The sequence below is a fragment of the Canis lupus genome, chromosome 5 (genome assembly GCF_003254725.2).
Source record: "Canis lupus dingo isolate Sandy chromosome 5, ASM325472v2, whole genome shotgun sequence".
Lineage (NCBI taxonomy): Eukaryota > Metazoa > Chordata > Mammalia > Carnivora > Canidae > Canis > Canis lupus.
The window spans coordinates 73096678-73121514 of NC_064247.1; the positions used below are offsets into that span (position 1 = coordinate 73096678).

Sequence of the window (24837 nt, forward strand, 5' to 3'; positions counted from 1 at the left end):
TCCAGACCTACAGAAATTGGAACGTAAGTAGATGGGGTGTCATATTTATAAAAGGGCATAGGCTGAAATAGGTGCTTGAGAGAAGAAAAGAAATTCTTTATGCCAGGTCAGCATACACCTGATTCAAACCCTGAATCCCTTCATTCAGCTTCCCTCTGCTCTGGCGAGTCTAAAATACCCCTTCCTTAGTCAGTGGTGATAGTTGATGGTGGTGCGTTTGTTTTTCATGGTTTCAGAATTAAAAGTATGAATCAACATTAGTATACCTTTCTTATTTCATTTTAAATCATACTGTTCTCTAAAATCCATAACCCATGGGACAACTGATTTGGTCAACGGACTCAATTTACAGAGGCCTAGAGAGGATGAGCGACTTGCTCAGAGACACACAATGGTTTGACTACAGCAAACCCTAAAATTAAATTCAGTGAGACAAGACATAAAGGTGTAAACTAGGGGTCTGGAGCCTGGCACTGAGTAACTTTGCACATGACATGAAAACTTCAACTCATTTTCAACATGTTTGTTTCTTAGTGTCATAAGAAGGGGTGGGGGCTGGGATGCCTGGGTGACTCAGTGGGTTGAGTGCCTCCCTTAGGCCCAGGGCATGATCCTCCCAGGATCGAGTCCCACATCGGGTTCCCTGCAGGGAGCCTGCTTCTCCCTCTGCTTGTGTCTCTGCCTCTCTCTGTGTCTCTCATGAATAAATAAATAAAATCTTACTAAAAAAAAAAAAAAAAGAAGAAGAAGAAGAAGAAGAAGAAGGGGCAGGGGCAGGTGTGGGTTTCAGTTTCTGAACAACCCAGGTTGCCAGATTCATGTCCTCTTTATTACTGCTAAACACACACATCACTGCCCACCTTGTGAGGGACGACCAAGGTGTCTGATGACTTATGCAAACATCACTGTCCGCAGAAGACACAGTGCAGTGGCAATGCAAGTGCCTGGCATCTGTCTCCTCGCGCTGGTCTCCAATGCCTACGCGGCGCTCCTGCCAAAAACCACTGGAAAGAAGCATGAAATTGGAGAAAAGGAAACTGAGAGGATAGGATCAAAAGCGGCACCAAGGACTTAAAAGCAATAAAAGAGCTAGCACGGGAGTGGGGACGAGGCCGCACATGACCAAAACGCCAGCAGGAACACAGGAGAAAGGAAGGCGAGGAAGATAAAACTAAGGGGATTTCAAATCTTGGCTAAATGTTCATTAAATAATTTGTCACACATATTAAGGCCAGATAGTCACTTTTTACCCTCTCGGGTGCTCATTCAGGAACAAAGGCCTAAACAGACTTAAAACGCTGAAAAGCAAGGCAGGGAAAATGCCACGATGAGAGGCTACAGACTCATGGAGCCACATGTATTTCGCTTCCCTTTGTCTTTAACAAGAAAGGGCCGATCTTCCCTTAAAGCTAAGGTGTACATGGTAGCTTCAAACAGACAGTCGGGGAGCACCTGAGTGGCTCTGTCGGTTGGGCATCCAACTCTTGATTTGGGCTTGGGTCACGATCTTGGGGTTGTTGGGTCCAGCCCCGAGTCGGGCTGGGCACTCAGTGCGGAGTCTGCTTGAGATTCTCTCTCTCTCTCTCTCTCTCTCTCTCTCCTTCTGCTCTTCCCACAACTCCTGTGTGCTGTCTCTCAAACACAAAAAAATAAAATCCTCTAAATAAATAAATAAAATAAAATATTAGTTTAAAAAAAAAACAAAAAACAAGGGAAAAACACAGACAGCCAGGAGCCTGCATTGTGCCCCATGGAAACCCGCTGAGTCGTAGCTGCTATTCTGCACGTTACTTGGGCTGGTGTGTGGTGTCTCTATGCTCAATGGTTGCAAGAGACCTTCAGTGACAGATCCAGAGCCATCACTGGGAGAACGGGCATTGACTCATTGGGAAGAGAAGCAACCTCTTGCTGGCCTGAAAACATAATGATGACAGTAGCAATGACAAAAACAGCCACAGTAGTAAATATTTATTGAGCACCTAGCATGTTCTGCATGCTATATACTCATGATCTTTAATTCTCAAGACGTGTCAGTAATAACAGTAATACCAGTTAATGTTTGTTGAGCATCAAGCCCATTCTAGATGCTATGCATTCCTCAGCTCCTTTAATTCTCAACACAAGCCCATGAGGTAGGTATAACATCCCAGTATGACACATGAATACTAACCGGGTTATGAAATGTGCCCCGGAGGTAGCATGGGATGGAGCCTGCCCTGTCTTCCCTGAGCCTTGTGGTTCTCTCCTTACAGTTTTCCCCCATATGCACTCCCCTAGCAGATCCCTTATTAGATATTTGCTCAGGAGTCTGAGAGGGCCTGGGTTCTGGTCCCAGTTCTCCTCTGTACTAGCTGTGGGATGCCAGCCGGGCCCTGGGCCTCATCCGCTTCCTCATCTGCACATTCTGAACTGCAGTGCCCTGCCCACCTCAGACGAGTGATAAGGGATGCCTTAACGGCTGTCATTCATTAAGCACCTAATCGCCTTTCATTTATTCATTTACAAATATTTACTGAGCATTTACTTTATGGACCAGGGATACAGTAACGTTAATGCAAAAACAGGACTTTCAAGAGGGGGAGAAAAGCATTACATACAAAAACCACACACATTATTTTTTCTAAGCTGTGTCTGTGTTCAGTATCATGGAGGAGAAATTCTGGGATTCCTTCCTTCGTTCATTCGACATGTGTTTATGGGGTGCTATTACGCGCCAGATGGTACCAGGAGCATCAGCTCTTAGGAGAGCATATAAAGGAGGGTCCAGTCCAGATTTTGATCTGATGCTTCCTTGGTGTGTAATGTTTGGATTGGGTCTTGAAGGATGTGTAAAAAATAACTAAAAGTGGAGGGAAAGAAGGGTTTTAGGCTAAAGGACAATATGCTTACCATTGTGGAGAAGGAAGGAGAATGGGGCTGCAAGTAGCTTGAATTCAGTGAAGCTGGTTTCATGGAAGGGGACCAGACAATGCCCGGTGCCTTCCATTCAATTCTAAATTGCTTTCACAATGACCCCATAAAATAGACAACATTCCCACTTGACAGATGAGAGAACTGTATGCATGCTTATTCAATAGAGTCTGCTCAAAAGCCACTACCCCACCCTTTTCCCTTGCCACCAGATCACACTACCCACCCATGAGATACAAAATGCCAGAAATGCACTTTCCCAACCTCCCTTGCACTTAGGGAATGGACAAGGGACTCAATCCCAGCCAGTGGGATCTGAAGCAAAGTGGGCTACAGAGTACGGTTCTGAGACAGGATGTTCTCTTCCTTGATAAAGAAGGGAAATATGCAAGGAGGCGGGTCCCATCCCTCCCATCCTACCTTTAGACCTCATCACAGAGGATGCAATCAACGGTTGGCACTACTGCAGCCACCTTATAAGCATGAGGGAAAAGCTAAGACAATCACCAAGGAACTGTCTTTACAGCAGCCAAACATACCCCTGGCAGCACCTGGGTTTCTGGATATATGAGAAAAACAAACCTCTATTATTCCAAACACTTTTAACTGTATGTTAATAACTCACAGCCCAAAACATGAAAACGGACATAGAATAATGAGCCTCACAGAGACGGAAGCATTTCAAAATTCTATAACTAAAAAAGGTAGAAATGTTGAGTTTTGAATACAGGCCTAATGATCCTAGATCCTTTGCTCTTTTTCAGTTTGCCATATCCCTTGGACTCTGAATTGAGCAAACACTGTTAATTTTAAAGCTCTGGACAGAATCAGAGGTGACTAATAAAACCAATGCCAAAGATAATCCTGGAAAGTAAGAAGAACGTGTAAGGTAGCAGGGATGTGACCTAGGCAGGAAAAGTATGGCCACCAGGTCCTCCTGTGGGGTTCTGCAGGAAAGGTCAAGTGCAACCCAACCACAGTGGGGTCTTAGAAGTCTCGTCTTCTCACATATCTGGACTGGCAAGAGCAGGGCAGCCAGAGAATTCAACCCTCACTCGGGAGTCCCAAAATATTTAGATTAGTGAAGAATATGCTGAAATTTATACACTGAAAACTGTGTCTCCTCCTCCCAACACAGAAAAAGGAAAAAGGCCCCTGCGTTCTGCTCCAGTAAAGACTCGAACGGGGGTTTTGTCCTTGATAGTATCTAGAGTGTAGTCAGCTGCAGGTATTTAAAGGTGGCGGTGGGGAGAAGTATTTTTCTAAAACACTAATTTAAAGAACAAATCAACATCTATTATCTCCTTCATTATGTTTTAAATTATACAACTATAAATCACCCTGCAGCGGGTTATTCAAGGGCAGAATTACTCAGCTTGGCTTTCGCGAAGGTTAGAAGAATGACATCTTGTGCTTTTTTTCTAGTTATAATTTATAACTTTGCAACAGAACCGGCGTTGCAGGTCCATCCATTAGCAGAGTAGCTGCACATCTGTTAAAACTCAACACAACGACTGGCTTTACACGGCTGCAGGAAACATAATTCAATCATTCCAGAAGTTCTACAAACTCAAGCCGTTTTTTAATGTAAAATGATTTGAAAACGCAGTTCCCTAAAACATCTGCTAAGCTCTTGCTACCCTAACACATGATATTCTTTCTACTGTTACCTGCCAACATAAATATTTGGTCGCACAAAACACCCTAAGAGGCCACGTGACAGCGTTCGGCTTCAAATTTACATACCGATCCGCAAAGGGCTGGCTTGGACCTAGGAATGCTAGCTCAGATGTTGTTTACCAGAACTGAAAGTTTGGGGGGGCTGGGGGGGGATGGAGGAGGCTGAGGGTTAAGTTCATGAAGGTACTTTCAAACATCTGAAAAAGGAAACCTAACCGCACCAGGAGAGATATACACGGTGGGGGCCGCTGTGGTGCCTCTGACACAGCAAGTGCACTTGGGAGGAGACGCTGAAGGGTCTGCAGGCAGGTATGACACTCTCCTGGGCAAACTGGGTACGATCTCTGTGCTTTTTAAGCACAAAAGGAGGGCAATAGTTCTAATATTTGAACTAACACAGCAGAACCGCTGTGAGGAATAAAGAAGGCATCTACACCGAGGCATAAAGCATCACGATGTCTAGCCTCATGCACCAAGTCGCACCATGCCTGGGGGTACGGCAGGAATCTAAAGGCCCCACACATAGCAACAATCACCAGTACCCAAAATTACCCTTGAAAATCTCGACTATCACCAGATCTGGTTTTGTGAATTAAGTTACTTGGAGAAATACCTATGTATGGATACTTTATATATATTTATGATGTATATTCAAATATACATAGGCAAAATGTAATTTTTTGAGTATTTTAATAGCATAAAAGAAAGTAGAAAGACATGATAGATGTGACTTCACTAACGGAAAGCTCCCACCAAACTTTAGTTTCCCTTAAGATATTTCAAAAGCAGCTAAAGAATTCTGCGTATTTTTTAAACAGTATTTAAGGACAGTCTTATTCTTGGGGTGTCGGGCTGGCTGGTTTCGTAGGTAGAGCATGCAACTCTTGATCTCAGGATTGTGAGTTCAAGCACAACATTGAGGGTAAAGCTTACTTTTAAGAAATCCTATTCCCATTTGTATGTATTGTTTTATTTTTGCATAAATCAGAGGGAAGGGAGACAAACGCTTCCCCCGCAGACTCCTCATCCACCTGTCCTGACCTCCAGACCTCAAGGGGATGAGGTGCCAAAGACACAGATTTACCAGTAGGGATCGCTGTGCTAAGATTAATCCCTGTGAATTTCTCATTAGTGATTATTATACTGCAGGCGGCCAAAATGGAAAAATTAATTAATTTCAAAGTGATAATGCATTTACAGCAACAATTAGAAATGTATAACTGTAAAAGGGCAACATTTAAAAGACAGATTACATTTAATAAAGTTGCACAAGAACATCCAATTGTAAAATTACTGATCTGCAACAATATTCCTTAAAGAGGCACTTAAAATAGCCTGACTCCATGAAGGGTGACCTAATTACTGTAACTAAAATCACCGTAGTCACAGCAAGTCACAGCAAATAAAACAGGGACATTGATATTAGAATACTGTTGTTTAATACTTCAGGGAGCCAGCTCTGGTGGAGAAGCAAAAGCAGAGCCTCCAAGCTCAAGGCTGGGCTGTGCTGCTTTATTCCTTGACCTTGTGCAATGGGATGTGTACTCCACAACACTCATGTCAAGGGAGACACTTCTGGAGTAAAACACGGATGGAGCCATGATGCACAGACAGCCACTGGTCATGAGGACACTGTATACATGCTAAGCTTCTTCATGAGCATTTAGGAAGCCAGCTTTCACATGGGGTGAGAATGGAATGCAACTATATAGCTTATGTCCAAAAATAAATTTGTGTTAAAAAGGCAGAAGTGCAGGGCACTGGGTGGCTCAGTCGGTTAAGCATCTGCCTTTGCTCTGGTTGTGATCCTGGGGTCCTGGGATCAAGCCTCACATCAGGATCCCTGATCAGCAGGGAGTCTGCTTCTCCCTCTCCCTCTGCCTGGGGCTCCCCCTGCTTGTATTCTCTCTCTGTCAAGTAGACACATTATTTAAAAAAAAAAAAAAAAAGTAGAAGTGCATCTCTGTCCATGAGACAAGTATCTTATCATGATGGAAGCAATGTCAAGCCACGTACAGAAGGATAAAACACCAGATCGACTTTCCCAGTAAGCCCAGTCTGTCCCACCAGTGACATAGACTCATCCCAGGTTCCAGGTCATGCTCATGCCTCTCCCACATATGCAGAGTCCAAAATGTTTATGAACTAGAAATGACTGTCTATGAGCTTGACAAGTTGGTTCCATTCCACCGTTTTATAAACCAAATCATAGAACGCTGATGGCTAGGAATACCACCAAATACCTAAGTATATGAAGATATTATTAGAAATTTCCTACAAGTCTAAACCTACGTACATATTTCACAGTCTTCATAATCTATATGCTTATCTAAAAAAGTGCATGTGTGGCTGATAAAAGATGCTGTTTTTTAGTTACCTGGGGACAAGGACATGGAAAGTTCATTCTACTATGGCTTCCTGGAGGACCAGAAGTACAGGCTGAAGACCAGGCTCTCTTCATCTGGACACCCTTCCTACTTTGTCAATAACCTTCTCTTTGGGCCTCTGGGGACAGAGACAGAGGTCCATCCAAATACCACCGCCAGACTCCCAGTTTACAGACTCCTTTAGTTGTGACCCTTATATGCAACACAAAAAAATGACATTTGGGAGAATAATCCTCTCCAAAGGTACTATAACGACAAGAATAACAACCACCATAATAGGAATACTACACATCTCCTACACAGACACCATGCTCAGCACATTATTTAACTGTGCCTTCCAATCTGGCAACCATTAGGTACATGCAACTATTTAAAGTCTAAATGAATTATAAATATAAATTAATTAAAGTAAAATCAAATTTAAAATTCAGTTTCCTAGTGTATTAGCCACTTTTCAAGGGCTCCATAGTCATATATGGTAGGTAGATCCCATGCTGGTAAGTCAGATTAAAGTCTCAACAGAAATTCTATACTCATTATTATAAATGTCATATCCGTTATGGTCAATCCCCACATCAACCATACCACAATGTTAGTTGTGAGGAATCAGGCTAGGACTGGTTAAGTGCCTTACCGTTGTACGTGGGAACAACCACTAGAGGAGACAAACTGTAATCAGAGGCATAGGATCATTCCCCCAGGATAATGAGTTCACCTTGTGATACTTGTAGGGGTCAAAATGTGTTTGGGCCTTTCTGAGGGTTAGATATTAAGTTAGTTAACTGGAATTGTACTAGAATGCACTATTTCACAGTGTTTTTAGAGCCCTCTGGTTTCGAAAAATACCATACCGAATATATCGTGTAAAATAGGCATTGTTCACTTAAAAGACTTTCTATTAAAATGTTTCATGGAAGAAGTTTCTAGATATGGCTGTTATACAACCATTAAAAATGTAAAAACTTCCTTTGTGAACCTTTCCAAATCTAACCACAGAAGTGTGATTCATCCCAAAGGATTCACCTTTGGGAGGTAAAGGATAAAATGCACTTCCAACCAACAAAAGATTCTCCAGGTGAGATTAGAACATCAACTATAAGATTCTCAGTGGAAACAAAGGAATCACATCTGATAATTCAGTGGTCACAAATCCATGTTTTTCACCTGCTGACCTGAAACACCATTATCAAATACCATGCTTTCTGCATAAGACTAATAAAACAATTGCATCAAAAGAAAGCAAACCATTTCCATCAAAACTTCCAGCTATTCTTAATGCAATACTTCAAAGCACATCTACTATCCAGCCCTCCAAGACGCCTTTAGAGAAACAAATGCATTCTAAGTCAATCAAGGTGCATCTGAGAGCCCTTTCTGATGGCTTTGACAGGTCTGAGGATGCGACCGTCAAGACCAGATCCATCACTACAAGAGACAAGAAGCTGAAGAAAATGCACATGTCCATAATGGCACACTGAAGGTGTCTGCGGCAACAGAATCCATTTACTTACCATGGACTTGGTGAATGGCCGGGCCAAGGTAAACAGCAGCGTGTACACCCACCAGTTGCGATGAATGGAGGAGTACATCATGTTTCCAGGATGCACAGCGTTCGATGTGACCCCACGAGGTGACAGGCGGCGGTGGAGCTCGTTGGAGAAGAGAATATTGCAGAGCTTGGACCGGTTGTAAGCCAGCATGGCCCAATAGTCACTTTTAGATGGAGAAAGGCGGCTGAAGTCCAGTTTTCCCGAGGAATCATTAATATCTGTGAATCTTAAAAAAAAAAAAAAAAAAGACATAGGATGTGAAGCAGCCAATCTCTGACTTCTGATAATAGCATCTTTTTTTATTATTAGAAATCTGAGGAAACCACACAGAGACAACTGAGAACACAATTGTGCAAACATAGGAACAGTCTCCCCTAGAAACTGACAATAGTGATTTAACACTATAAACCAACTGAGTCCAAAGACAGAGTAAATAAAGGCCCAAACTCAGAAATGGGGCAATCTTAACACGCTTGAACTCCCTCCTGCCTCTAACACTGATTTTTTTAAAACCTTCAACAGGAAGTTCAAGGATAATTAAATTAAATGGAAAAGCATCTTAAATAAAGGGCTGCTGCTTTTGGAAGCAGAAAGATATCACATTCCTAACCTTTGACGGGGTTTTCCTGGGTTGTTTTAGCCAACGCATGAGTCCTGTATATTTTCATTTTAGCATCCAAGTAAATATAGATGAGACTTGCTGCCCCCAAGACTCTTTTCCAGATTAAAAATTAATGATTATAAAGGGGTTATAACCTTGGTGAGGTGCCATCAATAGTCTTATACGTTTAAAAGATAAATGTAAACAAAGCCAAAATGAGTTCTGGCAGAGTCTACTGTTTTTAAGTATACCCATGGCATGGATACACACAAATCAAACTAAGTAGTTGATGTTTTATAATTGGGTCTGACGGAGTCATTAAACACCAGCTGTTTGGTTCTTTCCATTTTTTCTTTTTCTTTCTTTTTTTTTCTTTCTTCCTTTCTTAGGTAACAAAGTAATGACTGCCCTAAAAGAAAAAAGAAGGATTGTAACAAAAGGGATTTTCTAGATGATGATGGTTAAGGACCCCTAAACATTTCCTTCACTAAATTAAGTCTGGGCATTTGCACCAAGTAATAAGGAAACATAAGGAGAGTACTCTGGGTAACTGCTATGGAAATAGAAGCAAAAGGCAAAATGAAAATTGTGGAATACTCTGGTTGTTCCTTAATATAAGCAGCTCAGGTTGAGCTATGACCAAGGAAAAGCATCACAGGGATAGATGAAATTCATGTTTTAATGGAAATTAAATATCCCTTCTGCAAGACTCAGTGACATCCAATTTCTGGTGTTAAATGACATTGCTGCTCTAAAGTCATCAACAAAGCCGATGGCCAGAAATGTTATCATGGATACAGCACCAAGACCTTGAAACTAATTGTTGGCTGCCTGTCTCCAAGTCCCCAAACCACAGGAAGGGCCCAGACTTCTGAGCTTAATCATCTAAAGCAGTAGAACTTAGCGGGAAATTTGAAAATTTATGGGGGCCTTGTTCTGGTTGTTATAATGATTGCCGGCAGGAGCCGGGGATGGTAGATGTCCTGCAATGCAGACAGAGTCTTGCTCAGTGAAGATTGGTCCACTGGACATTCACACAGATGAAAAGCCTGTCTGTAATTATCTGAGCCTAGAGCCTGGCTGTGTTTTACATATATACACAGTTTTAACATCCACTGCATTTCCAAGAGTGTAGTATAACAACCATGCAAATGAAGAATGAATGCATGTTCAGATTTCGTGGGGTTTTGGGGGAGGTGAGGCTTGATTCCATGCTGGTAGTATTTGAGTCTGCACTGCCACACACCTGTTAACAGTCTGCATTTGTGAGTATCCCAATGGAGGTGATTTATCCATAGGCATGCACATCTGATTACTTACCTTTCCTGTAGTCCTGCTCGAGGAAGAAAACATGCTATTTTGTCTCACATTTATTTTTTCTTCCCATTACAGTTAAGCTAGCATATTGAATTAAAATACACTTATGCAGTGAAGTTATATCGTTTTTCAACTTTATTTCAACGTAGTAACAAGTACTACAGAAAGAGACTGTTGAGAACCTAATGATCCAAGGTATGGGCCATGTCTTGGAAATTCTACCTATGAGTAGAAAGAAGGATCAAGGATCTAGACAGCATCTAAATAGTGTGGCATAAAAATAACATCGTTCTCTCATTCTTCACTCTTCTTCCATCATTGTTGTTGGAAACCATTTTGGCATATCTGTTTAGCCCAACCCAATTTGAGTGCCATTTCTTCCAGGAAACTCCCCCAACTGCTTGTTGTCACAATGATTTCTTAGGTGGCAATGGGGGACAGACTGAAAGGAGCCATGCAAAGTAGACTGAAACATGTTTCCATGGAAAGTAGGTTCCCACTCACCAGGACCCAGGCCATGCATGATATTCCTAGTGTTCAATAACCTCGCACCACCCCCCTTGAACATCAGTAACAAAGCAAGTCATGCCATCTTTGCATTTTACCTGCACATTGTGCCTCTGTCCTTACCATGCCAGACTGCAAGCCATTTATTTACCTGCTTGCAACTCTGGACTGTGAATTCTTGGAAGGTAGACAGTAAGCCTCTTGCATATTGCCTACCACAATGCCTGACACATAGTGGGGACTAAATATAGGATTAGAGAATTAAATTTTGATCATGGGTTGAGAATTCCAAACTAAGGGCCAAGTTTCCTTGTTCCAATGGGAAAATCTAGCATTAGCTTCAGGTCCTCTATGTTCTTTATCAATATTTGCACATGGCACTTCTAAAGTTTAGAATGAATTCCCTGTTTTGGTTTTTAAGGACAACACAGAAGTATCTCATGACTGCAGAACACTAGAGAGGGTAAGAGGGGGAAAGGAAATCATTCCTAATCCTTCATCTAGAAACAAGATAAAACATAGACACACACACACACACACACACACACACACACACACTATGATGACCATATGAAACCAAGTTGAAGGAAGTTCTTAGGACAGAGAAGCACAGCTACTAAATGGCAGGCCCACTCTTGGCAAGCAGCCCCCCTCCGTAAGTGAACCCCTGATTTCCTGCCCTGCTGATCTCCTGAACAGCAGGCTCATTTTGAAGGCCTGATTAGCTTGTATTGACAGTCCTCCAGGAAGCGGGAAGGGTGGGCAAGCTTTCTGATCCCTCAGAACCAGGACAGGCTTCCTGAAAAACGACCATATTCACCTCTCAGCTCAAGAGGCAATAAAACAACTCTTCAAAGGCTGCCGACTCTGTTTTCAAGTTGAAAAATTGACAAAACCACACAATAATGTCTTAATAGAATTATCCTCCTACCCATACAGTAAAATGTTAACATTTGCTCTCTGGACATTAACATTTGCTGTTTGTGGGAACCTCTATCTTGTATTTCTATATATACTGCTCCTTTATTTTTTTTTTAACTGAGGATTTTTAAATTACCAAACAAAAATAATTAGTCTGGATTCTATGTAGACAAAAGCTGGTATGTTCAAAGAATAAGACTGAATTTGCATCAAAAGTTATGTGTGTGTGTGTGTGTGTTTGTGTGTAGCAACTTGGCACTCAACACAGCTGCAGCCATTCAGAGTTGTTCAGCCAGCCCTCTGCTCACTCTTTTCATTCTATTTTAATTGTTATCTGAAAATTTTTCACAGCAAGGAAGGCGAGTTCTCATTTTAATATGATGTATTTTGGGTATGTAGAAACTCCATTCACTTGCTCAGACTCCAGATAAGTAAGTAAAATACAGTGAAGACACAGGGAGGCTAATAAATATTTTGCCCGGGGGCAGTCTGGTATAATATTTTCTGCAAACATAGGACTTTATTTTTCCCCTAACAGGGGGTCTTGACTCCAACGAAGAGACTCCGCCAAGGTTTATGGAGGTAATTAGATATCAACACTTCCATTTTACAACATGGTTTAGGGCTCTGGGTCCTTGAGCAGCGAGTAAGTGCTTTCCCAGGACTATGCACCCAGTATTCACACTGTCTCTTGGGCACCACAGGAGGATAACACAAGTGTAAAAAACACACCAGTGTGGGGGAATTAGCATTTTGTAAAAATACCCCTTCACATGTGCAAAGGCCGACCGGAAAGCAGAAAAAACCAGTGCCAATCACCAGACCGGAGTGGGCCTGATAACCATTTCAGGAAGTCCTGGTCTATAAACTAAAATGGATCTAATTCAGGAGATCAGGGCTCTTCCTTCCAATTCATCTGTTACATGAAATTAAGATTCAGATCTCCAAGGTAGGCTCGAATTATGCGGCAGTTAAGAAGAGAACAAAGACGTCACATGAAATACCATTTGAGATACAGATTTACAAAGGGAAGCAAGCAGCTGACAATTCAACATAATCTCCCATTAAATACCAACTCATTTAAACATATCCCGTGGTGCCCTCCACATCTGGCAAACGATCGGGGCTGGCAGATTTATTTCCGGAGCTCGCTCTCCCGCGCCGGCCCCCACAGTGGCCTCCCTCGCTCCTGAGCAGGGCCACTCCACTTATTTTTTTTTTTTCCCTCACAAACCTGGTGTGATTTGCAAAGATAAGGATGTCCAGATTTTGTTACCACCTAATTACTAGATGTTTCGTGTCTTTTAACACGGGGGAGGATTATTACGGGCATTTCCCTTTCATTTCAGCCATCATAAATTTAAAATGGTAAAAGTAAATCTATCTGCAATGTGTCACTTATACCATAAGCCCCTGTGTTTGGGAGTGATAAAGGGTTCAGGCTAACCCTTGGCTGGTCTCTCTCTTCCAAGTCCCAGGGGTTACATTTTATGGAAGCATGATTAAAAAAATAAGCTTCATTCTGGGTCACTAAAACATTTCAGGACTTAAGACGGAGAAGAAGGGAAAAAATAGGTCCTTGCACATTATTTTTTTTCCAGCTACTTTGCTGAGAGTGAAAGCTCCCAACCACACCAGGAAAATCTCCCTAACATGCATTAAATCTAGCCTCACCAGGGAAGCCCTTTGTCTTCTCTGACTACTTCTCTTTAGACAAATAGTTGTTTATCCAGCTCCAGAAACAAATATGCTGAAAATACGATGAAATTTTCAAATGCCTTTTTAGTCAATTGGATATTCTCCTAATGGTAATAGAAGAGAAGTGCCATCTGATGTTTTAATTGAAATTTTAACCAAAAGAGGCATGGCCAGATTTCTAATATGTTCTAACTACAGTACTTCCCTTTCTACAATTACACAGCTAATGTCTGCATTGAATTCCCTAATTTCTCATTATAAAACAATTGGATTTCATCTCGCAGTCTTTAATTGCATTGTTTCTCCTGCTAGAATAACTGCACATTCTTCTTGGTGAGGTGTTGAAGTTGTTGAATGACAAATCGATAAAGGTCAAGCATTCAGATTTAATCAATTATTATTCCATCTCGAAGCAAAATCAATGAGGGGCTTGAAGTATAGTTGTAGAAACCATCCGCACTGTTGTAGACAAAAACCCCCAAATAATCCTCCACAATCTCAAAAAAGAGAGAGACCTCGGAACAATTCAAGAAGCCAGGTTGAATATATACCTACACTTTCCAGAGCAGCATTACTGAAAAAGCATTTTCAGAACCAGGAGCCTTGGAGAGATATTGGATGGCACAAGAAAGGGGCCATGTGAAACATCAGATTCTCACCTACCTATGGGACTCGGAGGAGACCACAACTACTCGGGCAGGAGCTGAGCGGCACAAGACATCCTGAAGGAGCTGGACAAGGTAGAAGTGCCCCAGGTGATTCACCTGGAAGGTGGTCTCCAGGCCATCTTTTGTGAGGCTCCAGGGTAGGGCAAAAGCCGCTGCATTGCACACAAGCACATGAAGAGATCTGAAAAACAAAACATCCAATGCTGTGCAGACACAAACACCCTAAAACCAAGGATAACCTGGGCTCTGACAGGAACAACCAACTCTTCACTGTCTTCAAGATTCATCAGTTGGAAATGGGATGTGACACCACAAAGCCATTCTGCTGGGGAATGGCTTAGACTGTGAGTGGGCAGCAGGCACCAGGAGGTCCCCAGGATACAGGACTTCCAGTGCTAAAATCAGGACCGTCCCGGGAAAATTGGTCACCCTGGATGGAACCCAGATTCTAAAATCTAATTTTATCTATGCATCTCAGTTTATCCAACTCTTATCTTCATCACCTATAAAATCAAAATAACCCTTAAAGTAGATTAAGAAAAAAAAAAGAGAGAAAATAGGCTGTATAAAGACCAATACAGGAATCAGGTTCAAAGTAAACATATCAAGGGGGAAATAGTCTGTTTAAAGAGACAGGGACACATTGTTTGAATATATTCCCTCCAGAGGTCAAATTACAACTACGCTTTAGAAACAAGCAAGCCCAGGGATGGGTAAGTGGAGATTTATTATAATATTTTCTTCTCTTTTGTATGTATTTAATTTGTGTCATAATAAAATCTTAAAAAATAAATCTTTCATGTGAATCAAAATCCTAAATCCTCATAAACAAATGGCACTTGTGGGAAATCATCCTAAGGTACTAATAAGAATTGTAAAAAGGGAAAAATCCAAGGCTATCCACAGTGTTTGTAATTATGATATAAAAGCAAAACATTACAAAATAAACAAAATATAAAACTGGGGAAATCATTAAATGAATCTGAATATATGCAATAGAATACTATGCAGTCATTAAAATGATACATTTTTTTTTACTGTAAAACATGCATGTTATAGAACAAAATATATAATCTTGTATGAGTATACAAATGCACACAAAATATTAATGAAGTGTACTCAAAAATGTAAATTCTAGGGCAGCCCGGGTGGCTTGGCGCTTTAGCGCTGCCTTCAGCCCAGGGCCTGATCCTGGAGACCCAGGATTGAGTCCCACGTCAAGCTCCCTGCATGGAACCTGCTTCTCCCTCTACCTGTGTCTCTTTTTCTCTCTTTCTCTCTCTCTCTCTGTCTCTCATGAATAAATAAATAAAATATTTTTTAAATGTAAATTCTAGTTGTTATAGGGGTGGGTGGAACCCCTTTAATTATCTTCTTTGTGAGTTTTTATTTTAATGAAATGCAAGTTGTATGTATTTTTTTCTTTTGTCACTTGTGCTTTGAGAGTCATATCTAAGAAACCATTGCCTAACCCAACAGCACTGAGATAGACTTCTATTTTTTCCTCTGAGAGTTTGTTTTAGCTCCTACATTTAGATCTATGATCCATTGTAAGTTAAAACAGAAGCAAGGTGAATGCAAGAGATCTAACTTCATTCTTTGGCATACAGGTATTCCAATTGTTGCACTTTTGTTTGTTAGAAAGGCTATGATTCCACCCATTAACTAGTCCTAGCACCTTTGATGAAAATCAACTGACCAAATTTAAGAGTGCATTTTGGGACTCTCAATTCTATTCCATTATTATAGTAGTACTATAGTCTTTACTACTAAAGCTTTGCAGAAAACTTTTAAATTGGGAAGTGACACTGAAAGAACAACACTATTCTTTCTCAAGCTTGGGTTGGCTAGTCAGGAGCCTTGCATGCACACATAAAGTTTAGAGTCAGCTTTCAATTTCTGCAAAAAAAAAAAAAAAAAAACCAATAGCAATTTTGATGAAATTTACATTAAAACTACAGATCAGGAGCACCTGGGTGCCCAGGCAGTTAAGCATCTGTCTTCAGCTCAGGTCATGATCCCAGGGTCCTGGGACGGAGCCCAGGGTCAGGCACCCTGCTCAGCAGGTAGTCTGCTACTCCCTCTCCTTCTGCCCCTCCCCCAGCTTGCTCTCTCTCTCAATTGAATAAATAAAATCTTTTTTTAAAAATTGCAGATCAATTTTGAGAATAGTGTCTCATTAACAATATTAAGTCTCTTGATCCATGAACATGGGATATCTTTATCAGGTGGAGGAAATGCCCTTCTAATCCAAGTTTGTTGAGTGTTTTTATTACAAATGGGTGTTGGAATTTTTCAAATGTTCTTTCTGTAACCAATGACCTATCCGTTATTTTACTGATATGGTAGATTACACCAACCTTCTTGAATAAATCACACCTTGTCATGGTGCCTAATCCTTTTTATACAGTGCTCCATTTGGCTTGCCAATATGTTGTTGAAGATTTATACATCTATATTCATAAGTGACACTAGTCTATAATCTTCTTGTGATATCTTTATCTGGTTTTCAAATCAGAGTAATACTGGCCTTATACAGTGAGTTTAGAGGTTTTCCTTCCCTTTTTTTTTTTAAAGATTTTATTTATTTATTCATGAGAGACACAGAGAGAGAGAGGCAGAGAAATAGGCAGAGGGAGAAGCAGGCTCCATGCAGGAAGCCCAACATGGAACTCAATCCCAAGTCTCCAGGATCAGGCCCTGGGCTGAAGGCAGATGCTCAATCGCTGAGCCACCCGGGCATCCAGAGAGGTTTTCCTTCTTATTCCATTTTTTTCCTAGAGTTTGCAAAGAATTGATATTAGTTCACTAATTATTCATAATATTAATGATATTATTAATGATCTCAATGATACTAATTTCATTAAGAATTGATAAAAAATGCTGGTAGAAAGCATGAATTAATTTATCACTAGAGGAAAAAAAATTAATTCACTGTTTTAAAAAGTATTTATGTAAATCTCATCGCCAATAGGCAATCTAAGTCTCACTGAGAAACTGTCTTATTTATTCTATTTTCTGAGATAGCTCCAATCCATCAACTATCTAAGATCTAAAAGTGGTAATGTGGCTGGGGTCAGCTGTGTTTGACTGAGATCACTTTTTTTCCACTTATGGTGCCCAGAGTTGTCAACGCACAGCACTCCAACAGTCCAGTCACTCTCTGAAGAGGTGGACAAGAAAATGCTTTGAGGCATCTGGTCTACCTACAACATTCATCAGAGCCTTTTTCAAGCCAAAACAGAATCTACTTATTTCTAACAAAAATGACCCATATTTTGTAGTAAGCCAAGACTGCTGGAAAAAACTTTGAGAGAGAAAGGGGAAAATGGGTCAAGTGAATATATATGTGAGCACCTTTCAGTTTCATCTCAAATATTTGGTTCCCTTTTTCAGAGTTTTTCTTCCCTTCCTTCCTTCCTTCCTTCCTTCCTTCCTTCCTTCCTTCCTCCCTCCCTCCCTCTCTCCCTCCCCCCCCCTTCCTTCCTTTATTTATTTTCTTTATTTTCTTCTTTGTTCCTTTGAGTGCTAAATGGGAGTTAGGCACTTATTAATAGCTTCGAATACCTAAGAACTTTAGGTGATATGTATTATTATCAACATCTTACAAACAGGAAAATGAGAAATTAGAAACAAACATCCTATGGTCCAAATAAGAATCAGAAACAACAAAAAAAGTGAATAAGGGAGTAAGAACAAAACAAAATAAAATATGACGAAAAGATTAGGTGACTTCAAAGCTACTGCACAATACCTTCTTTCTTAGATAAGCTCTCTTAAATGGATAGAATCAAGTGTTAAGAGAAATTCTAGTTCAGTCACGTTATGATACTTACTGACTTGTGCCAGTTGGTTAACATCTATAATCCTGTTTTTTCTCCCTACAAACTTACAACTGAAGCATACACATCTCTCAAAGTTGTGATGAATAAAATCCAAGTATTTTGCAAGATACATGCCAGGTTAAATCATTGTTTCTTCCTTGTCTCTATACCCTTCCCTTCTATCCACAGGAGAAAATAAAATTCTTCAAAGTTGATTTCTGCATTGTTTCCATGTGGTTAGGACACGCCTGGGTATTCAGAATTTTGACACCACACCTATTGATAACAACATGGCCTCCTCTAGCTACCTTTATTCTTGCCTGTACATTTTCTCAAGGAAATGCAAAACACATCAAGAAACTTGCTACCAAAGACCTCAGCCTGGAGGCATGAATCCACAGAGGACATGGGAAATCCTCTTCTCTTTCACCAAATTTTAATACCCTTCATTAATGTTAATTGCACAACACCAGAGGCAAAATATGTACCCTGTACCTAAAACTTGTCACCTTCATTAATTAAAAACAGGCTTATTGAATATGAAACTATAAAGTGCTAGACTTTTTTTTTCTAATTGTAAAGACACTTAATTGGCTTGTACAAAAGGAAAAGAATTTCTTTTGCCTCACTTTAATGAGGTTTTTATTATTCAAATGGCACATTTTGCTCAGTTTTGACTAAAAGCCATTACAATTCAAAAGGCTCTGAGATGATGAATATTTACAGAATATCAAAAGGAAAGTTCAAACTATAAAGATAGAATGGAAACAAAAATAGTATCATTCCCATTCCAAAGCTGATGCTGTTAGTCAGCACTCTCTGGGCCTGATTTGTTTTCTTTTTTGGTGAATTCTGGTCTGTGAGGGGTCAGTGAGGACAGGGGAGGTCTTCAATGTACAGAAGATCCCTATGAAAGGAGGTGTGCTGCTTCTCTGAGGTTCTAATCTACCAGGAATGAGAACCCCTGCCTCTCTGTCAAGGGGACGCTGGCTTTCTCTGGGCCTCCTGTGGATGATACTCCCTCATGGGATGAGCACTCCCATCCACTAGGGTGAACAGATTCCTTTGAGCCAGAGAACAACTGCTCAATAGTAAGGAGAGTGGTGATACTGTTATTTAGAAGTGGGTAGTGCTCCTGGTCATCCATGAGCAATGATGGACCAAGCTTTGGAGCCACAGTAGCCTTTTTTTTTAATAATAAATTTATTTTTTATTGGTGTTCAATTTGCCAACATACAGAATAACACCCAGTGCTCAACCTGTCAAGTGCCCCTCTCAGTGCCCGTCACCCACTCACCCTCACCCCCCGCCCTCCTCCCCTTCTACCACCCCTAGTTCGTTTCCCAGAGTTAGGAGTCTTTATGTTCTGTCTCCCTTTCTGATATTTCCCACACATTTCTTCTCCCTTCCCTTATATTCCCTTTCACTATTATTTATATTCCCCAAATGAATGAGAACATATAATGTTTGTCCTTCTCCGATTGACTTACTTCACTCAGCATAATACCCTCCAGTTCCATCCACGTTGAAGCAAATGGTGGGTATTTGTCATTTCTAATGGCTGAGGAATATTCCATTGTATACATAAACCACATCTTCTTTATCCATTCAGCTTTCGATGGACACCGAGGCTCCTTCCACAGTTTGGCTATTGTGGACATTGCTGCTAGAAACATCGGGATGCAGGTGTCCCGGCGTTTCATTGCATCTGAATCTTTAGGGTAAATCCCCAACAGTGCAATTGCTGGGTCGTAGGGCAGGTCTATTTTTAACTCTTTGAGGAACCTCCACACAGTTTTCCAGAGTGGCTGCACCAGTTCACATTCCCACCAACAGTGTAAGAGGGTTTCCCCTTTCTCCACATCCTCTCCAACATTTGTGGTTTCCTGCCTTGTTAATTTTCCCCATTCTCACTGGTGTGAGGTGGTATCTCATTGTGGCTTTGATTTGTATTTCCCTAATGGAGCCACAGTAGCCTTAAGTGATACTTTGTACTGAAAAAGTGCCGGATGGTAGTATTTAACAGAAGGCAATCCTAGTGCAAAGGCTCTCACTAACTAGTTTTCAGATAGCGGATCTCTAAGTTTTCCTCTCACTCTCCCTCATTTTGGGGTTTTGTTTTGTTTTGTTTTTTTCCCCAGGTATAACTGACATACCACACTATATTGCTTTCAGGTGTACAACTCTTCAAGCACCCCACCCGTTGACTATACCCTCTTTCTTTCTGGCCTTTCCAGTAGCTCCTTTTCCACTGGCTCATTCTTGCTGCCTTCAGGGTAATCAGATTTTTTTGACCATTGAAGAAGGGAAATCGGTAAAGAAAGAAAGTGGAGAAAAGAAACTGAAAGGAAGGACAGACAGTAGAACACTGGAAAGAGAAAAATATCTACTTGATGTTGGGGTTCTTTCACTGGCACTAGCCTCTCCCTTCCCATTTGTGGGCTATAGTTTTGAATTGAAATATTTGTCTCCATTCATAATCTCTTTTCCTTGTCCCAAACCAATTTCTTACCACCAAGCTGCCTGAATTCTTTCCCATCATCATCTAGAATCTCTCAAAGCCACCTGGAGAGTGATGGCTTCCCAATCAAGAAACCCAACCTCCCCTCTGTTGAAACCAGACTTCTCTGTCGCAGTAGACCTCCTCCTAATATTGCCCCTTCCTCATCTTCTGTCTCCCAGCAAGGGACTCAAACAACACATCTATAAAGATGAACTTCACACCCACAGCTCCAGCTCTCATATTCCTCTCAGGTCCTAGAATCTCATTCATACCTACCCCAAATCTAAACTCTTCATCTTCTCTCCTCAAGTCCTTTCCCTTCCTGATGTCCTTATTTCTAGTGGGTGATGATACTCTCTAACTGGTCCCCTGATTAGTAACACTTCAGAAACATTTGCTAGTCCATCTTTTCCTTTAGTCTCTACAACTAGTCAATATCAACATCTCTAGAATCTTCAGAGACTATTAATATTTTTCCAGTCCTCTACATTTCAGATGGAATGAGCATTAAGATGTTCTGTCTAGATCTCAATTATGGGTCCAGTGTACCAATTCACAACTGCTGAAAGCAAACACGTCCAGATAATTGTCTTTGACTGATGGGTACCATCACCTCTGGAAAGTCATGCCCCATACCTAGTTGCTCTGATAACAAGTCATGCACCACACCTAGTCACTCTGATGACAGCTCTGGTACAAGTCCTTCTCCAGGAACCTGTGGGATCAGACTGAAGCTAGTATCCTATTGAACACCATCTGTTTCCCTTCCTGCCTTCTTCTGAGGATACTCTCCAGTAAATCATTAATAAGTACATCCCTGGGCAGCCTGGGTGGCTCAGCGGTTTAGCGCAACCTTTTTGGCCTAGAGCCTGATCCTGGAGACCTGGGATCGAGTCCCACATTGGGTTCTCTGCAGGGAGCCTGCTTCTCCCTCTGCCTGTGTCTCTGCCTCCTTCTCTCTCTCTGTGTGTCTTTCATGAATAAATATATACAATTAAAAAAAAAATAAGTACATCCCTATTCCAGGCTTGATTTCTAGGGAACCTGAGCTAAAACAACTACCAGCATTCCATACCCTGCTGCCTTTAGTTCTGGCACCTACAACAGTCCAGACCTGGTCTCGCTGCCTCTACTTTCTCCCTTATTTGACCTATCATTAACACATTAACACCAAAACACATTCTAAGAGTCTAAAATAAAAATTGATAAAGATATTTAAAAATTTATAAAAGTAATCACAAATGATCAGTACAAGATTTATCATGTTAAAATCCTCTGGTAGCAATAATTAAGATATTTTTACCAATGAAATTAGCAGATTTATTTATACTATTATTATATTGTTATTATGTTATATAAAGCTGATAGGTATATATATTCCTACACCCTGAATACGTGATGTTTGAAGCCAGTACATCTGTGGTAATTTATTACAACAGCAACAGAAAACAAACAGAGTCAGGTAATGAACATTTGCTCTTTTAAGTCACTAAGTTTTGGGAGTAATTTAACAGCAACAGATAACTAATACATGCATCATGCTATGTGAAAGAAACCTAACTCAAGAAGCTACATATGGAACACTTGTGTTTATATAACATTCTGGAAAAGGCAAAACTCCAGAAACAGGAAAAAAAAATCAATTGTTGCCAGGGGCTGGGTGTAGAGGTGGGAATTACTATAAAGACGCACAGGGGAAATTTAGGGGGTAAGTGAACAGCTCTAAATCTTGATTGTGGTGACTCCGCAACTATGGGTTTGTCAGAACTTACAGAACTCTATTATTAAAAGGGTGAATTTTACTATATGTAAAAAGCAACTTAAAAAAATGTAGAGACACAACAGTGCCTCGTGTGCTACTAATGGCCCTACTCACACCCCCAGGATGAGTAACTGAAGCATCTGTGTGCTGACCACACCTAGTGGGATGACAGCAGTTGAGCGTATTCATCTCTGCGTCTTGGGACCAACTTGCCAAGCACCTTGAACCTGACAGGTGGCTAATACAAAACTGTTACCTGGCTGAAGTCAAGTAAATATGTATGGACTATTTACAATGCGCCTTGTCCTGGGTACCAGGAAACTACTGAGAAGAAAAATGTTAAAATCTACTTGCCGAGAGTACAGGTCAACATAACAGTGTAAAGACTATAGAATACTCGGCTCATGTATACAGTGCTCACCCACGCTGACTGCCCCCTGTCCTTTTAAGAGCCAGCTCAAACCCCAAACCCCCCATGGAACCTTCCTAAACCACCCCACACATAAGAATGGCTCCTCCTCTGAATTTGTAGAGCATTTAGTATCTGTGTGATTTCTGAAGCAACTCCTGAACCTCATCTTGGTGAGACGCCCTGGAAGTTCTGACCAACCACAAAAACTTTCTTACGAAATTTTATGTTCTCCTTATAAGTGTTGTAACAGCAGGGGTGCAGGTCCACATTGGCGTCATCCTATAAAACTGGGCAACACTTTGCTCACAGAGAATGTTCAATAAGCACCTACTTGAACACACGGGTCTAGTAAACATGAACTGAAAGAGAGGATCACACTTGTTCCTTCCTTGGGACATTCATATGATGTCAGTGCGAGGACACATTGTTGGTAATCTTTGAATATTCTATTTTAATAATCATAGCAACCCACAAGGTAGACAGATGGTTACCATTTCAGAGGAAAAACTAAGGTTCAAAATGTTTCTTGCCAAGTAGCTGAAGAAGCCAGAATGGAAATCTAGGACTACCTGCCACCAAAATGTTTTCTTAGTCAGGAACACACACTATCCTTCCAACCGAGGAATAGGAAGGCTTGCTGTGTGGAGCCACGAGGTTGAACATAGGTAGTGGGCTATCTGAATGGCACCCACAGCCTAGTGAGGTACACACCCCGAACATCTACAAGCAGCAGTGCTTTGATATGATGTTAAGAAATTAAACTTGAATAAAATGCCAGAAATTCAGCCTATCTCCAACTGGGCACTCACCCATGATGATGTCATGCATGCATATTTCTGGACAGTAGAGAAATTAATGATGCTGATATCATACCACTTTCTGATCCTGGCTCATACACTGACATACAGTACTTTCCTGCCTCACTCTACTTGTCCGCTTAGATGGACCTAAAAGGGTCCCTCACTCTGTCCCAGCTGCCCCTTCTACAGGTCACAACCCACCCTTTCTCCCAAGGACTACTCAGGAGACCCTTCTTTACTTGAAGAAGCCTTACTCCTCATCAGGAAGATAAGCACTATCTCCCTCTTCTGCAGTTCTTAGACACCTTCCTTGGACCTTTTACAAGGTTAACAACAATGTGATTGACAGAAAGACAGACATAACCAAAGGACACAAGACCCTTCGTCCTATGACCACTAGACAAATGCATGGGGCAGGAGATCCAGCTGTTTCCCAAGTTCCCTGACCCACAATCCCCCACTAAGGCTCTAAGCCCCTACTGACACCAACCCCTGGAGGGCCAGGATGACATCTGTTTGCTCCACAAACATCCATTGCCATTCTCAACCCTGCCAACTGTTTTGAATGCTCATCAGTAACTGGCAACAACCCAACCCTAGCACATCCTGAGAGTTTACTGTAAACAAAACATCAGCTTCTGAGCTGTAGCATCTCCCAGGAGGTTTGGTCTTCAATTCTGGCTGGGGTGTGTCCATTCCTAAATGCTTAATTCTTTGTGGCTCAATCTGTCTGTTACCTTTGCCAGTAGACTACAATCAATGACCATAGGAAAGAGTCTTTGTTTGCCTAGCCTTTGTTTGCATGCAGTAAGAAGTAAGCCTTTTGTACATCAGGAATGAATGAATGAATGAATGAGTGAATGAATGAATGAATACACTGAATCAATGCTATTTTCCCAGTGGCATCTGGTTTATAAATCACATTCTATAGTCATGTCTTACAATATATTATTGCCTAAAATATGGCAAAAGAAGGAGGGGGAGGAGAAGAAGGAGGGGGAGAAGTGGATTTAGTTCTAGCTGATCCATGAAGACAGAGTTATTTATGCTTTGAAGACAACACCAGTCCCTTATGATCTAAGTAACCTAAGAACCAGATACATAACGTCAAACCTGAAGACTGAGAAGGTGCTTCGAAAGAGTCTATGAAGAGCAGTAGCAACCATCATGCGGTTGAATTACACTGAGGATTTGTAAACTGAATCATAACATGCTCCAAAAAACGAGACAGACCTTTACAGGCTAAATAAACACCCTGTGGAACATTAACACAGTTGTGGCTTTTGGGGATTCCATC

The 24837-nt window shown here is 41.1% G+C and overlaps 1 protein-coding gene across 8 annotated transcripts in view; it reads right to left on the minus strand.

Moving 5' to 3' along the window:
* The window catches only part of WWOX (WW domain containing oxidoreductase), a 952589-nt gene that overhangs the window by 657287 nt on the left and 270465 nt on the right, over positions 1-24837 (minus strand). For 7 of the 8 annotated variants that reach the window (XM_025426925.3, XM_025426924.3, XM_025426928.3 and 4 more), the window contains 2 exons: positions 14235-14420; positions 8489-8753 (listed from right to left, as the gene is read on the minus strand). In XM_025426925.3, the coding sequence (XP_025282710.1) occupies positions 8489-8753; positions 14235-14420 (451 nt within the window). The remainder of the gene's footprint in view (positions 1-8488; positions 8754-14234; positions 14421-24837) is intronic. The other variant, XM_025426929.3, reaches the window with a different exon arrangement.